General features: G+C 37.4%; 1 protein-coding gene across 8 annotated transcripts in view; it reads right to left on the bottom strand.

Annotated features, from left to right (window-relative positions):
* The window catches only part of tns1b (tensin 1b), a 245,918-nt gene that overhangs the window by 178,208 nt on the left and 51,044 nt on the right, over window positions 1-16,666 (bottom strand). For 2 of the 8 annotated variants that reach the window (XM_084123217.1, XM_084123214.1), the window contains exon 1: window positions 14,069-14,427. The exons of the other annotated variants lie outside the window; for them this stretch is intronic. In XM_084123217.1, coding sequence (XP_083979343.1) covers window positions 14,069-14,149 — 81 coding nt within the window. In that variant the 5' untranslated portion in view covers window positions 14,150-14,427. Of the gene's footprint in view, window positions 1-14,068; window positions 14,428-16,666 lie in introns of those variants that run through there. 8 annotated transcript variants of the gene reach the window in all.

A 16,666-nucleotide genomic window follows, 5' to 3' on the forward strand; every position in this document is an offset into this window, starting at 1 on the left:
TTGATTTCTGGAACATGTAACCAAAACAGTGATTTGACTATCTGAATTTTCTCCAGTGATTATATTCCTTGTTCACATTACATCTTGGACAGGGAGTTTTTGTGGAGAACTGGGAGTATTTGGAATTGGGAGGGGAGATTTGTCTTCTCCAATGGTGTTTGACGGTGAACGTGATTTCACCAAGTACAACATGTTCCTGGATCAACATCTTTGTTGATCCTGGAACAACATTCTAAATCAACCAATCAGAAATGAGAGACATGTTTACAGTGTATAGGCTTAAAACAGGCGTTAGGAGCTTCTACACCATTCTTATTCACCTATCATTTCCCTCTGATTTTAGGGGTAAGTTGTGGGAAGGTTTAGGGGTAGGGTTATGGTTAGCACTACATTTTCAGACAGGAATGTTGTTCCAGGATCAACAAAATCTGTTGATCCAGGAACATTTCTTACTTGGCAAAATCACGGTGACCAGTGTTTGACGCCTTCTAACTACCTGCCATCCCTGGCACAACCTCAACCAAGCTTGCAGTCTGTTCATGATCTATAATACCTGGAGAAAATCAGTCTGTTGGCCTTCCCATTCATCTCAACGACATGGCACGAGACTGCCTGGAAGTACCCAACCTGCTTGCTGCCTTCCCCTCGTCCTGAAACATCCCACTTTCTGTACCTGACTGGGGTTTGAGAGGGTCTGGTCTCTCTGGGACACCCACCCCCACCCATCCCACCACAATGTTTTCTTTCACAACGCTGCAATTCTTCTGCTCACAAAAACATTTCTCAGCAAGGGGGGTCTGACCTTTGACCTCACCCCCCTCCCTTTCCTTCCACTCTTTTTGACCCCACATCCACACAAGCACACAGAGGACGTCTCCCTCTCCTTGCACTTTAAAAAGGGTTCGAAACTAAATTCTGAGCACCATAGGGGGTTCGCTCACCATAGGAGGAGCCCCCAGAGCATCCGAGGACAAGAGAAGCATTAAAAGAACACCGAGAACTGATGCGGCATTGATTTGAGAGGAAGACCAATGACTCGTTGAATTCAAAGCGTTAGAGAGAGCCCAAGGGTCCGATCAAGTTCTGCTATAACATCCGCAAGGAGACAGACAGGTTATATTTGTCAAACAAAGCATTTTTGAGTGAAGTCTGCTAAGTGAAAAAAGCTAAAACGTATTACTGAGGTAAACTTCCTCCATAAAAATTAGGAAAGACTGTCAAACAAAATAATGTAAATGACAGGAATGCACGATACTGAAGTTCTGGTCTATAATTACTTTCATGTTATGGCCGATTACCAATGAATGACTGAAATTATAAACAATACTATTTTGCATTAATACATAAATAATGACAATTAAAATAATGATATGATTGATTTTATTCATCACAATTTTATAAATATACTCTTTAATTAAATAAATAAAATAAATGACATAAATAGTTTGTATGCTATAAAAGAATTTTGACAATATCATAATATTTATATATGAAATATGGATACATTTTCCTTTTGAAACCTGCTATACTTAAAAACTATGCTGTTTGAATTTTACAAAATAAGTCCTTATTAAAATAGAGGACGAGGCACCTGGGAAGTTTGTTAGATAGTCCCTGAAAAACACTTAAAGGGTCAAATCTATTTCACTTCATTATCCATTTAAATTCATGCTAGATCATAAAATAGTTTGGAAAAAAAATCCCATATGTATTATATATTATAATATAGTAGAACAATGAATTAAAATAAAATATTATTTTAAATAAATAAATAAATGAATGAATAAATAAGTAAGTAAGTAAGGTATTGTCAGTTAGCTGATTTGGTACCAATATATTATCATCTGTAGCCCAAGTGATTTTTATGGAAGAGCACATGGAAAATATCCCTACATCACTGAAATACTGTTGGTGTCACGAGGTATAACATCTGTATTTCTGACAGTGGGATGCTATTTTTCGACCAATCAGAAGACTTTGAGTTGCTCTGTGCTTGTACGTTGGATTTTCTGACTGTTTTTGGCTGCCATCTCTCTCCAAAACCCTACGCTCCAACTGCAGAGACACATGAAGGACTGATTGAGGGACAATTCACTTTCTTCCAAACATCCTGGGTCAAATGGTTGCAATTGTTTAAGCATTTCAAACAAACCTCACACAAAGGCGCTGTAGCACAAAACCCCTTCCATCTGGATCAAATTAACCACTATCTGCCCTAGTCCAAGCAATCTAAATCAACAATGCCTAAATGTTTATATTAGCTGTACTCAAGGCCAGACACTCATTTACTTATTTATTATGATGAGTGTGTTTGTATAGTGTAGGGATTTGCTCCCCAATCCCTTGGTCTACCCTGGCCAGTGTTGTGGACCGGGATCAGTCTATCCCACCGGGGCTCCTCAGGAAGAGGAGATGTAGTGAGGATGACAGACGGAAACCAGTTCCCATCTCAGTACAGACCGATCTAGTCAAAACTCATCAGACAGCTGGCACAGTTCCACCGACTGAGACCCAGACTAACCTTTACATTACACTACAGGGTTCCTGAAGGAAGAATCTCATTCATTTTCTCCATAGAATAATATATTCTTAGAAATAATGTATAAACCTTTCAAGACAACACGTGTAACCTGCCAAATCATTTTAAATAACTTTCACAGATAAATATGTTTCACTTTGCTAATACTATAATTATGATGTTTCTTTTGTTGATTAAATGTTAGGCCACACTTTATTTTGATAGTCCACTTTAGACATTCTACTAACTAAGTAACTTTGCAACTACATGTCAACTAACTCTCATTAGAGTATTAGTAGACTAAACTGTTAGTATGGTTGGGTGTTAGGTTTTGGGTTAGTAGAATAAGTTGACGTAGTTGCAAAGTCATTAATAGTCAGAAGAATGGGTCTCATTCATTAATAATTGCGTAGATTATTTCGTATTGGTGCGCACAGGAGAACTTCTCACGAAAAATCTCCGCCTAATTCACAACACATTCGTAGGCACATGAATTTGTGGAGTATTCGAAATGAGCGGCATCATTTGCATAAAACACGGCCAAACCCTCTCCATATAAGGGCTTTCCACACATGCTTTTCTTACAGCCTTTCGTCACTCTCGTCAAACTTGCCGCTGTTTGCAGACGCGCTCTCGCCCAATCTTTGAACAATGACAAGTGTGCCATTCTCACCAGTTCTCACAATAAACACATTTAATACAGACCCAGATTACAGACCTCTCTTGAGCCAGCTCTGTACATACGAGTATATCTATCTATCTATATATATATATATATATATATATATATATATATATATATACTGTATTAATATACAGTATAAAATAAAATAAAAAAATATATATTTTATAGAATTCATAAGTATAAATTATTACAGTGCCAGATCATATGGAAGCTTGTTTCCGTCATGGAATAAAACAATTTAAAAGATAATTGCGGCTTTTATCTTGCATGCAATACATATAAACTTGCAATTGTGAGAAATAAATTCAGATTTGCGAGATGAAAAGTCACAGTTACCTTTTTTTTTATGGTAGATGACCATAATATGGTAGATACCAATATCTACAGAGCTGGGTGGCCAATATATATAACTTAATATAAAATATAACTTAAATACTAAAAATTACAGACAATTTTCAAAAGTGTACTATATCCATTGACAACAATGTTGGAAGTGACATAAGGAAGATACTTCTGTAATAAGACAATCCAGAATATTTCAATGTTTAACCCCTCAGCCAGGTTGATATCAGTCAATCACTACAGAGAAAAAAAAAAAGATATATTCACCCTCTTTACACATGTTTGCAGGTGGTCTTCCTCTGTCAATCTCTAGTCCTGGGAACTTGAAGATCAGTGTCTGAGCTGTTCTTATGATCGCTCTGTTCAGGACCCAGATTAAGTCATTTTTCCTGGGATCTGCTGAAGCCATTATTCCGGTTGGGATGTCACAGCCCAGAGCCCCCATCACTGCCGGAACTACACCGGCTACACTCGACTTGTCACATTCTTTCTAACTTGTCCTTCAGTCCTGGGTATTCATTAACATTTTATACTCTTTCTTCCTGATGTTGCATTCACATAGGACTAACATATCCGTGACCACCCACTGCTCCTCATCTAAAAACACACATGACAGAGTGGATGACTATTACTTGCTCATCAGTCTTAAAGTCCAAGATTTTCCTGTCAAACCACTTAGAAAACTGGCCCTATGAGGCCTTTTTAAAACAAAACACATATGCATGTCCACACGGGATATCGCCACAGAAAACACCACAAATTCAAGTTCTTCTTCATTTCATGCCGTTTTGAAAATAAATTATATAAACTTTCTTGAGAGTCACTTGAGGTCTACATCATCTAAAGCCCTTGCGGCATGCTGATATCCCATGATGCCATAGAGCGCTCTATATTACATTAGGCCTGATAGGCTCACTCAGAATCTGCAGCCACAGAATTCAACAGAAAACTTCCAACAAAATTGGAATTTCTGTCAATCATAAAGTTGTACAACGATGGTCAACAAGGTCAACGTTGATGATGACATGAGTTAAGATTATTTCATGCATTCATGACGTATACTGGATGTATTTATATATTTATATAAACATAATACACACACTGTATAACACACTGTATAAACACACACACACACACACACACACACACACACGTGTATATATAAAATCTATATATAACTGCAAACCATCTGGAGCATCACAATCCCAGTTGTCACTGGTGGTCTGCATCACCTAAAGCTCCTAAAAGTGGGCTGATATCCCATCATTCACCAGCTGCACATGGCTGCCAAGCCATGAATACTAGCTACTTATTTGTCACTTCTTACAATATCTCACAGTCACAGACAAACGACTGCCTCCTGAACTCTGAGAATAGACACTTAATCATAGTACAAGAGCTGCAGTTACACATGATGCCCTACAGACACATTTATGGAACTCTACATGGAGGCATCATATGGAAACTGGAAGTTCAAAATTGTGTTAAAACGGAAAACAAATATCGAGGAATGTTCTCTAGAAGTCTTAAAACTTTTGGACCACAGTGTATAATTTTAATACTTTTATTCAGCAGGGGCGCATTAAACTGACCAAAAGCGACAGTAAAGACATCTATAATGTTACAAAAGATTTCTATTTCAAATAAATGCTGTACTTTTCAGCATTCTATTAAGCAAAGACACCTGAAAAATAATTTTTTACATGGTTTCCACAAAAATCTTAAGCAACTATTTTCAACATAATGATATGACGATAATAAGAAATGTTTCTTGAGCAGCAAAGCAGCATATTAGAATGATTTCTAAATGATCGTGTGACACTTCAGACTGGAGTAATTCAGCTTTGCATTACAGGAATGAATGACTATTCAAAATACATTCAAATAGAAAAGCTATTTTAAAATGAAATAATATTACACACTTTTACTGTACTTTTCATTAAATGAAAGCAGCCTTGGTAAGAAAATAAGTGGTGGGATATTTTGGTAAGCCAAAAAAAGAGTGATCTCGCCACAAACCACCACAAGATGGTTTAGATGGGTCATGAATAAAACAACTCCATCATCACTCTATTTCTTCTCTCTCTCTTTCTTTCTCTGAGGGGGAAAGGGTCAGAATGTGACCTCTTACTTGGCTGTGTGATGGTCACCTGCTTTTCATTTAGGGGAAATTTCTCCTCAGGCATTCCATTTTCTCTCTTTTGTTCTCTCATCCCCCATCTAACCTAAACGCATTTCAAAGAGGCGGATCCGGAAGAGGAAATTACTCACTTAATCTGACATTTAGAGTGAAGTACCTTTATAAATGCCTCAACCTGAAGCTGGTGTTTGCAGAGGCTGTGGAGTGAGTGATGGCATGACATGCTGTTGCTAAAACACTTGGTCATTCCTCGTCATGGACATTCACACCTGTCACAAATCATATCCATTCATCATACTGTACAATAACTCAGCTTAAACTGTATGTGTGAGCGTGAGCAGACTTGCAGGAAGATCCCAAATATATTGTGAATATTTAATGGTGAATAACGTGTATTAAAATAATGCTAATGTTACGAGACGCTAAAACAAAAAGCAACAGCCAAAAATGTGGCACAAAAATACAAAAAAAAGTGCAAACTGAATTCAAGAATGCATAGGCCTACTGTATAAATGGCCTCAAATTTATACCTCAGATCAAGTAATGCAGCATTACTCAAAAATGCTTTACATGCTGTAAAATGTTCAATTAAAAATGTTAATGTAAATAATATTACTATATTGTAATATAAAATATTACAAACTTCATGTACTCATAATTTTTTTTCATGCTCTGTAATTTTAGACTTTGTAAAAAACAGTTGTGAAGAAGTGAAAATAAAAAACTTTTGAGCAAAATTTCACAAGACTAAACAGACATTATTAGAACAGAAACTTGCATCCAATTGTGTTACGCAATATAAATGGTATTTTATGGCAAAACATGCTGAAGAATCTTTATCACAGCCATGTAAGGCAGCAAAAGAAACTTGAGATGCAATCACCACGTAAGACCACCAGTGCATCAATCAGAGCCTGTCTTTATCAAAACCAAATAAAGTTCTGTTTCACAGGCCTCCGTGACATGTATCCTCATGAAAATAAATATTGCATATTGTGCAATTCAGAAAAATAAATGAGGGCTATTAGAAGAGAAGCATTCTTCTACGTCTGTACAGAGTGAAACAGAGTTCACTGCCAGTAATTTACATCTCTCTGTAGAAAGTACAGCATGCCACACTAAATTGTGCCAATTACCATGATTCACACTGGCCTCAGAGGCATGATAAGGAAACTAACACCAGATCTCTGCCAGCAATGGGGTTGTATACGCTCGCCCATAAATCAGAGACTTCTAGTCCATGGTTTCACATAGTGTTCAAAAGCCTCATAAGAGACTCAAATGACCGCCAAACTTTCAATAAATAGTTCAACTTTTCCCTCATGTCGTTCCAAACCACTTTGGCTATTAGTTTTTTTGTCTGATTGTGGTTTGTTGTACCTGTTCAACTCAAAAGGAGTATGGACGTCAAACTCCAAAAAGGACAAGAAAGCACCACATAAGAAATAATCAAACCATACAAATTATCAGTGAATAACAGATTAAATTTCAGTTTGTTCGTCACACAAAGCATATGACTTGGAATATGATGCACAAGTTATGTGGATTACATTTGTTGTGCTTTTTGGGGTGTTTTTTTTTTTTTTTTTGGAGCAAGAAAATTTATCAAAAAAAATTATTTCCATCAAAAACAATAACAGCAAACAGGTTTGGATCAACATCAATATCAAAAGAAGTGCCATTTATGGGTGAACTGTCCCTTTAAGTGCAATCTAGCACCTGGTGGGACAGAGACAGATGTCCCGAGATAGAAACGAGGTCACAAAATCTGAATCACATTAACCAATATAGGACAGGCCGACAAGAGACAACACTTGGTCATTCTTCAGCAGCTAAAATAAGGTTCCTGGGATATAACCTGAACTGAGAGTCATATTCCTGATCCAGAATTGAAATAGAGTTGGTTATACAAAGTTAAATATAAACAGGCTGCCACAAGACTTTGGCATATGGCTATGTTCAGCGTGAAGTGTACAGAATAAAAAGTATTTTTAGAAAAACTACTTGGACTACGTTGATACACATTGTAAACAGTAGTACGCTACACTGTTGTCACCTGACGTCACGATTGATGGAATTAAAATTTTGTTAAATGTTGTAGGTCAACCAGGACCACGCATACAGAACATATGCATACTGCAGAAATATTAAGACAAGTGCATTAGTATGTTATTCTGAACAAAGTCACTGTCTTTGTGGAAGAATATATGTATTTACCTGAGCTGCGGGCTGCAATTCAGACAGTTGAATTGATTGAGAAACAATTGTGATCAAGATGTTGACAAGTGGGATTGTGCAAGGGTGCAAATTGCATAAGCAGACTGCAGTCAACTGATGGTTTTCATTGGCTGCCCGCGAACAATATCTACTTTGACCCAGCCTCAAACACTGTAGTTGTTGCTGATGGCTTAGAAGAGTTTGGTTTGTGTTGTCTGCATTTCGAGAAGACAAAATCCACTTTGTTTTCTGCGCTTTTAGAGGGACCAAAATCCTTTATCAAACGGTATCATAAACTCTGAGAAAAGTTGTGGTGTTGTAATGTATATTATGAGAAAATTAAAGTGTTTTTGGTTGCATGTAATCCTATTGTAGGTGACCTCCAAAACAAAATTAGCAAAATAGGGGCACTTTGATTCAAAATCAGGTCACGGACTTCACCAGTCTGAACTAAAGAAAAGAGCAAAACATGATCGGTTATCTGTAAGACCCCTAACAGGTCCATGTAGGAGGTCCAGTCAGGTGGTCTGGGTACCCTATCACTGTTTACATGATTGCAAACAGGTTTAATAATCTCAAAGTACAGGTATCATTCTGTCTCTCGTCTCTGTGAGCAGCTCACCGCTAAATACCTCATGATCTGCTCAACCACCTCTTCCGTCTCAAGGCCTCTGGTGTGATGCTGATGTGTGACTAACCACAGCACTTAGTTCTGTATATCATTCAATAACAAGAAAAACACCACACTGCTTCAGTCATGTATAGTGGTGAAGGACAGATTGAGAACTAGGGTCTGCATTTGCACATAACCAAACTCATGTTTACGGAGTAAAGAAACAAGCTCAGATACAACAGTGTGCAGAGACAGGGCAAAATGCATTTTGAACATGAAAACCATTGGCCCTACTCACTCCAAAAGACAGAGTACTTGAAGTGAACTCTCTCAAGGGAGCATTTGATACATCCTATTTGAAGCCATCCATACTGCCACTTTATTTGGAATTGGAATGTGACCCACTGCCCGACTGAAATAAATGTTGTGATGTTATCTCCATCAAGAGGTGCATCAATTTTAAGTCCAGCTCTCTGTAAAGTCTCCTCCAGCACATCCCAAAGACTTTCAATGAATTTAAGGACTGGCCATGATCTGTCTTGCTACATGGATGTTAAAGAAATGAAAAGCTACACACTCCATCAATTAGAGTTAGAAGAACTGTTGCCAAACATATAACATGATAGAAACATAATCATAATAATCAATGTAATAATGATCCAATCCATAAACGCATTTGCCTATTTAAATGCAAACAGCAACTTTTTTTGGTGCCAAATTAGTGATATTTCTGCTTTTTAAAATTCCTGCTTAGATCTTAAATAAATTTCAAAGTGATTTCAGAACAAATTGCCAAAACTTGCTACCCAAACATCAAAATTACTTCCTTAAAGTGATCATTGAATGAAGGGAATCCCTCTCATATTTGAAAGCATACAGCGTTTCTTCCTTATGATATGAGGAAGAGAGAGTGGGCAGAGAAGTGAAAAATTAGATAATTTCCATCAAAACCACCAAACATTTGGTTCTACTCACAAAGATTAAGAAACAGCCCTGTTTATTTGAGATGCTGGTTGCGCATTGCTTATGAACTGCAAAGTAAACTCACATCAAATAATGCCCCCTACTGAGACAAAACAAGAACGCCAATGAAGAATAATCAAGTAAAGTTTGACATGATGAAAACCACATGACTCCCCAGATAGGCCTCCCTCTAGAAATGCCGCCAAGACATTAATGAGTTTCTGATGAATTACAAAAACTGCCTAAGAGGCATTAGATGCTACAGCTCCTCAGCTAGCAAATATTTACCTCTCAGATGACAAACCTACGGTCCACCTATGGAGCGGACCGTTCATTTACCGATCAAGCTTTGAACCAGGAGGGAGCAGGCCGTCAAGCCATCAAATCCGTAAGACTTTAGAACATGCAGTAAGACTTTTATCTCTGACAGATGCTGAAAGACGGAGAAGAATCAAAACTGGCAACTCAGCAAGACTGAGGATTAAGGGAAAGGGAGAAAGAGAGACATGGGAAAAATCAGAGAGGATGACAGAATAATGAGGCACAGTGAGATATTAATAAGAAAACTAGGGGAGGTGATCAGGAGACATTCCAGAATCCAGCTCTATTGACAGCAGTGGATTAGTGAGCAGCTCTGCCCGGTGAAGTGAACACGGGTCGGACTCGCATCATAAATCATCAGAGAAGGTTAAACGGCTTTTAACGTACTCAGAGGAAAGGGGGACAACTCCCTCCGGACTGTCACTTACAGTTTCAGTTTCCACACGGTGCTCCGGTACAATGACACACAAGGACTGCACAATGTAGCATAGTGCCAATAAGATATAGTGGCATTTTTCAGCCCTTATAACAACATTTTATATGCCTCTCAATGTGTTTGTGAAACAATTTAAATAAACAACATTTTAATATTTATGAATTTGCTCTGAAATGTCTTAAAATGGTGATTTAGGAAGAACCACTCATTCCTAAGCGAATTCATAATGTTTAGAGCAAAAACAACAAAAATCAAGTTAAAAATAAAGCATGCATTTCAGATTGTCACTTAATAAACACAAGAGTGATAAATAAATAAATTATATGCACCAATAAAAACATACATAGAAATTAACATCTATATTATCTAAATATATTTTTACTAAAACATTTAAATATATGAAAAATGACACAGAGAGACCTGAAAAATGACACAGAGAGACCTGCATTTTAGTGTGATAAATGAAACAAATTGTTGAATTAGAGTTTTGAATTGATTCTCTGAACTGATTCAGTTGATTCAACTGAACAAATCCTACCAACAGCAGTTTTTAATACTGAAGTTTATGCTGCATTGAGATCTCATCAAAATTATCATAAATATGAGATGTAAACTCTAGTATTCATCATTTTCGGACATACTCGTGGTCAAGAAATATCCATGTGCCAACTTTTTTTGCAAACTGAGGAAATGCACAAAACAAGGAATGATCAGGAAAATTGTCTAATGACAGTCAGTGTTGCATAATTATTATTTACCTGCAAAATCATCACTAATACACACACAGTATGCACTCTATTGCTCAATTCTAATGCACAGAAAAACCCAGAAAACATGCACAAGACACGTGCCTAGAAGTACATGAAGAACTGATCCATTATGAAGGCAAACCAGATGTTCTAATTTTGAATTTGCCAAAATTATAGGGGCCTCTCACAGGCAGCTTTGATAGAAGGATGAAGAGCTTGTAGAGCATGAGGTCATTAAAGCGGAATTCAAAAGCCAACAATGATGAGAGGTGCAAGAGTAAATCATACGCCGAGTGACTTCAAAGACCACAGACTCATTAGTCAGAGAAAATCAAAGGTGACCTACTAGAGACGAGCGTAATGCACAGGGAGGAATGAATATTTACCTGAACCTTTATTTTATAGATCAATATATTCACTTTTTTGAATATTTATCTGCAAACCAGTAGATGTTATATATATATATATAAACAAAATTTTATAAAAAAATAATAAATAAAATAAAATAAAATAAAATAAAATAAAATAAAATAAAATAAAATAAAATAAAATAAAATAAAATAAAATAAAATAAAATAAAATAAAATAAAATAAAATAAAATAAAATGCAGAATTGTTCCAGATTGGGCACCGCACAACAGCCACTTCCACACTGTACAGGGCAACTTGTTTGCTGTTGATTGATCTAGAGTGTTAATGGACATTGATCACTGCGCTAAGCTCTTTGACCTCTCAGACAGCTCAAGATGCGTCAATATTTGCATTGGCTGAGTGGCAGAGATTGTATGTAAGCAACACCTCGTCTCAATGGTCTTTACGCATATTTCCTGAGTGCAAAACATTAAGGGTTTAATAGCCCATGTTCATCCAACCTTAGTCTTTCACTAACAGTCTTTTCAGCCTTCCATCTGACAACGTGATACCATACTGGCAACGGCCACTTTTCACTATCCAATCAATTACCAATTTTTCTAACTAAATATCCAGTTTCAGTTGGAAATACATTATATTACGGAAGTAAAATGGGCTGTAATTTCTTGGTAACACTTTACAGTAAGATTCAATTTGTTTCATTAGTTATTGCATGATACATTTTACATACAATTTATATAAATTAACATTAATGTGTTATGAACAAAAGTATGTTTTCAAATCAAATAAACTTTAATTAAAACGTTGTGTATTCATTTATTTATTTAGGTTAATAGAATAAGTAAATTAATTAATTAACTTTAAATTAACTTTATTAAATGCTGTAAAAAAAATGTTGTGTTAGGTCATGATACCTAATGCATTAACTAATGTTAACAAATTTAATCTTATTGTAGTAAAGTGTTACCAATATATGTTTTTCTTGCGATCAAACCTTCAATGCCTTTTTTCAACAACTTTCAGAGAAATTTACAAACAACAGACTGTCCAGCCCAGCTTGTCCTAAAAGTCTCAGACAGGTCATTTATAATTCAGAGTTTGGAGGAAGTGCATTCTGAGCTTTTAGGTATTGGATGTTGCCCGCTCTTTTACTGCTTCTTTTTTTTTTTTCTCTGCTGACATCAGGACAGGTTTCTTTTCAGAGAAGTACATGTCTCTTTCCATTCACAATGTCATCTGTCCACAGCAGGTAATCAAACCATGCCAAGTATAGAGTTTGGGCCCAGGGATTTCGTTTTGGACGCTGCTATCAAATAAATCACATCTGCTTCATTCCGAACGCCTGTTTCCCGCATCTTCTCGCCGTGTATGATGACATCTACAGCTGTAGACAGAGTCCTCGTCCCTGTAAAGCCCATTCCACCAGAGCCAGTGCAGCAGGACTGCACAACCACAGTCTGAAAGGAAGACTGAAAGGCTCCCACTATATTCAAAAAGTGCCTGAGCTTTAAGGAGGATTTGGGATCCTTTTCCACTCCATTCACTAAAGCGGAATGCTAATTAAGAGACCAGAGAGGTCAGAATGTGTGAATGTCCAAAGAGAAAAAGGAGGGGACACAACCATCGCAAAAGTGACAGTTAAAGGAATAGTTCACCAAAAAAAGACAAAAAAAAAAAAAAGTTGTCATCCTTTACTCACCCATCGGAAAGTCCGAGCTGTTCTTTTCCATCCAATGAAAGTGGATGGTAATTTATCAAGCTCCAAAAAGGACAAAAATCATGAAAGTTTTAGGGGACATAAGACAATTGTTGAAATATACTGAAGTACAGAGAAATAAAATGAATATGAGAATTGGATGAGAAATATTTGAGTTTAAAAAAATATGGCCTTGAACTTTTGTTTTTTAACCTGTGCTCTGATTTGCCTTGAGATTTGAATATTAACTTTTTCTCAACAAACTTTTCCAAAGCCAAATTACCTGATAAACAATCTCTAATCTCTGAAATGTTTCTCTGGATCCCTAAGAAAGAAACGTCACAAGTGAAATCTCCTTACCGTAATTTCTCAATAGTTTCTCCAATACAACTAGGTTAAATGAAGAAGAGCAAATACAGAGTTTTGATGAAGTCACCTGCTTCTCACATTTAAATTAAGTATAGATCAATAAAATCAATATGAGAATTGGATGAGAAATATTTAGGTTCATATTAAAATTCAGATTTTGGTATCTTGGTAATGGTCTCTTTGGTATCTTATTCCTCTGGACACAAGACACTTTACTCCATTTAATCTCTAATAGAGAGATCTCATCCATGTCTCAGACGGAGATAATCACTGATCATCTTTAAAATAATGACATGTACGGTCACTTTTGGAGCTGAGTGGTGTGAATCCACTGACATCGCATTGAAAAGAGCAGCTTGGACATTCTTCCACAACCATTCTGGCATGTTTTTTCTTTTGGAGTTTCAAGAAGGTGAATAAATGATGACAAAATGTTCACTCTGACTTCCTTAAAAACACAACCTAGAGCAACAGGCTATAGTGAACGTCCAGAAAATACATCCAAAACACTTAAAATGTGACATACAAAATGAAACAAGCAGCCCTTTGCCCCAGCACAGATCTAATTCATCGAATTATTCAGGAAAATCCTCTCTCCCCCAATCCCACCTGCCCCATGCAGTGAAGTGGACTGACCCACGGCTCACCCAGAACATGCAGGACAGGCAGACCCAGGTGCGTGCGCGGCCGGCCAGAGCGGCTGGCAAGCTGAGAGACACGGAGGGCATCACGAAATCACGCTGAGGGCTTCCTCTCCTCTGGATCTCGCACAGGACACATAACTATTCCACACGCTGGTCCCACAACACTCCACAGATCCATGACACGCTGAGGAGAGCTGCATCAACTGAGCTGCTGTCCTCCTCGCCACTCTCTTATTCCAGGAGCCCTCCCTCCGTCTCTCTCTCTCTATCTCTCTCTCTCTCTTTTTGGGGTCATGTATAGCTCGGCTCCACAGGAGAGAGGGGGAGGTGACTGAGAGCCTCTTTATTTCTCCCCACTGCTCTCCTTGTCGGCTTTAGCCCCTCCTCTCTCCGTGTCTCACTCTTCAGTCTTACTTTCATTCATATCTTCCACCCCCTGCTTTCCTCTCTAACCTCCCCCATGAGCAGATTTTCTCAAAGCGTGCTCGCTCGTTCTCATCTCATCCTGGAGGCAACAGGAAAGAAGCTAGGGTCTCTGGAAGTCTCATTTGTTTCTCCTGGATTGTCTCACCTGTATCTCAAGATATGTCTCCTGAGAAAAAGACTCAGTAATGTGACGTTTCCAGAGTTTCAGATAAGAGAAGAGATCTCGTCAACATTGCCAAGAGTCAAAAGACTGAGATTTGAATATGAACTTAGTTCTAAATAAAACTGAGCTGAGGAATCTTTGAACATTAAAATGGGCCACGATGAACCAAATGTCACAAATGAGAACTCTTTATCTCCCCTGTAAAGGGAGATGAAAGGTAGACTAAGTAAATGGACTGATTTTCTCTTTGCAAAGTCTCTCAACAAACTCTTCCAAAGCCAAATTGTCTGAGCTATGAAAGAGACATTTCTGAGCATTAAAATGGATCTATGGGCAATTACGAATGAAACATCACAAATGCAAACTTTTTAAATATCTCAATTGTTTCTCCTAAATGGAGATTAAAAAGGAAAGTAAACGTTTGTCTTGAAGATTTGCAGCAATTTCACTGTGCAATGCGTCTCCTTAAGAGCTTCGCAAGAAAACTCGACATCTCAAACTTTTCTCAGAACTGAGAAGAAAGAGTCTGCAATCAAAAGTCGCAGATCTCAATATGAACTCAAACATTTCTCATCTGATTCTTCTAAGACTACCCATATTAATATTATAGCACAAAACTCTTATTGCATACCAGCAATTGTCTTGTTTGTGTTCGGTACATCTGAGACAAAGTCAATACTTAAGTATTCAAGTAGTCAAGACTCTCAAGTTTAAAAAAAGCACTGTTCCTAAGAAGTCACAAATGAAATAATATCTCAATTGTTTTTCCTAGAAAGTAATAAGATTAAATGGAGAGCAAATTGAGGCTATTTCACATGCATTTCCACTACTGTTTGAACAACGATGTCTCAAACTGTGCTCAGAATAGACAAGACAGACATTAGACAGTCTACAATCAAAACTCAATTACGTCTAAACAAATTCTTCAAGCTATGATCTGAGCTATATTATATACCTTATGGTTAAAAGCTCTGCACTCTTACTACACATCAACTATAGTCTCATATGTGTCTTTTTATATGTCTCCTAAGGAATTTTAAGAGAATGACACAAGATTGAGAACTCCACAAGCCGGAAAAGAGCAACCTCTGAGCAATGATTTTTTTTCCTCTGGGTCTGTAAATCTCCTTTAATGTCACGGCTACATGTCTCTGCCCCAGATAGCAGTGAGCGTGTTGCTTTTCTGGGCCATCAAACACACAGCAAACAGAGCAGAGCAGAGCTCAGAGCTTCATTACTGTCCCATCAAACCTTCAGTGGGCCGCCGGAGGGGAAGGTGGTCTCACTGCGGGTGTCTCTCTGTCTCTGGATGATGTCTGTAATCCCTTGGCATTTCCTCCATCACACTGATGAGATGAAACCTCTCCTGGGGTCAGTCTTGTTTGCTTTCACGGACATTCACCCTGTCCATCATGGCACACGGTGGACACATTTGTAATTAGGGGTTGCATTAGCCACAGACAAGCTAATTCAGGCAGTCAGGGTGCACACATATGCCTGTAAACATGGTCAATTTATAGCCTGGTAAATCTTTGAGCTTCAGAAACTCTCATGAGAAAGTATTTCTTGCTAACAAAGTTAGAGGTGAATCACAGCATGAGGGTTATTATCTACACACAACCTGAAAACAATGGCATGCTTTTAAAGTGAAAATGGCTTTTGAGAAAGATCAAAAATCATTGGATTTGCCAAAACGTACTAGGTTAGTGGTTTATTTGAAAGATAATCAGAAAATTATTTTGGCACTCAGTAGCAAGCAGACTAGATATCCACAAGCAGAACTATTTATATTCTAGGTCTAAAATCATATAGATAAACAAAACAAATAACATTTTCAAAATCAACTAGTTGGTTGGAGTGACTGGTTGATTAATCAATATTAAGGGATTTAAGTATTTAGATACATTCTTGAATTCAAAAACAGCTAGATGGAGTAAAAAAAAAAAATAAATGACAGATTAAGGTAAAAAATAACTAATATTTTATATAAAATAGAGCAAGATACGACATTG

This window comes from Abramis brama (genome assembly GCF_963993115.1).
Source record: "Abramis brama genome assembly, chromosome: 8".
Lineage (NCBI taxonomy): Eukaryota > Metazoa > Chordata > Actinopteri > Cypriniformes > Leuciscidae > Abramis > Abramis brama.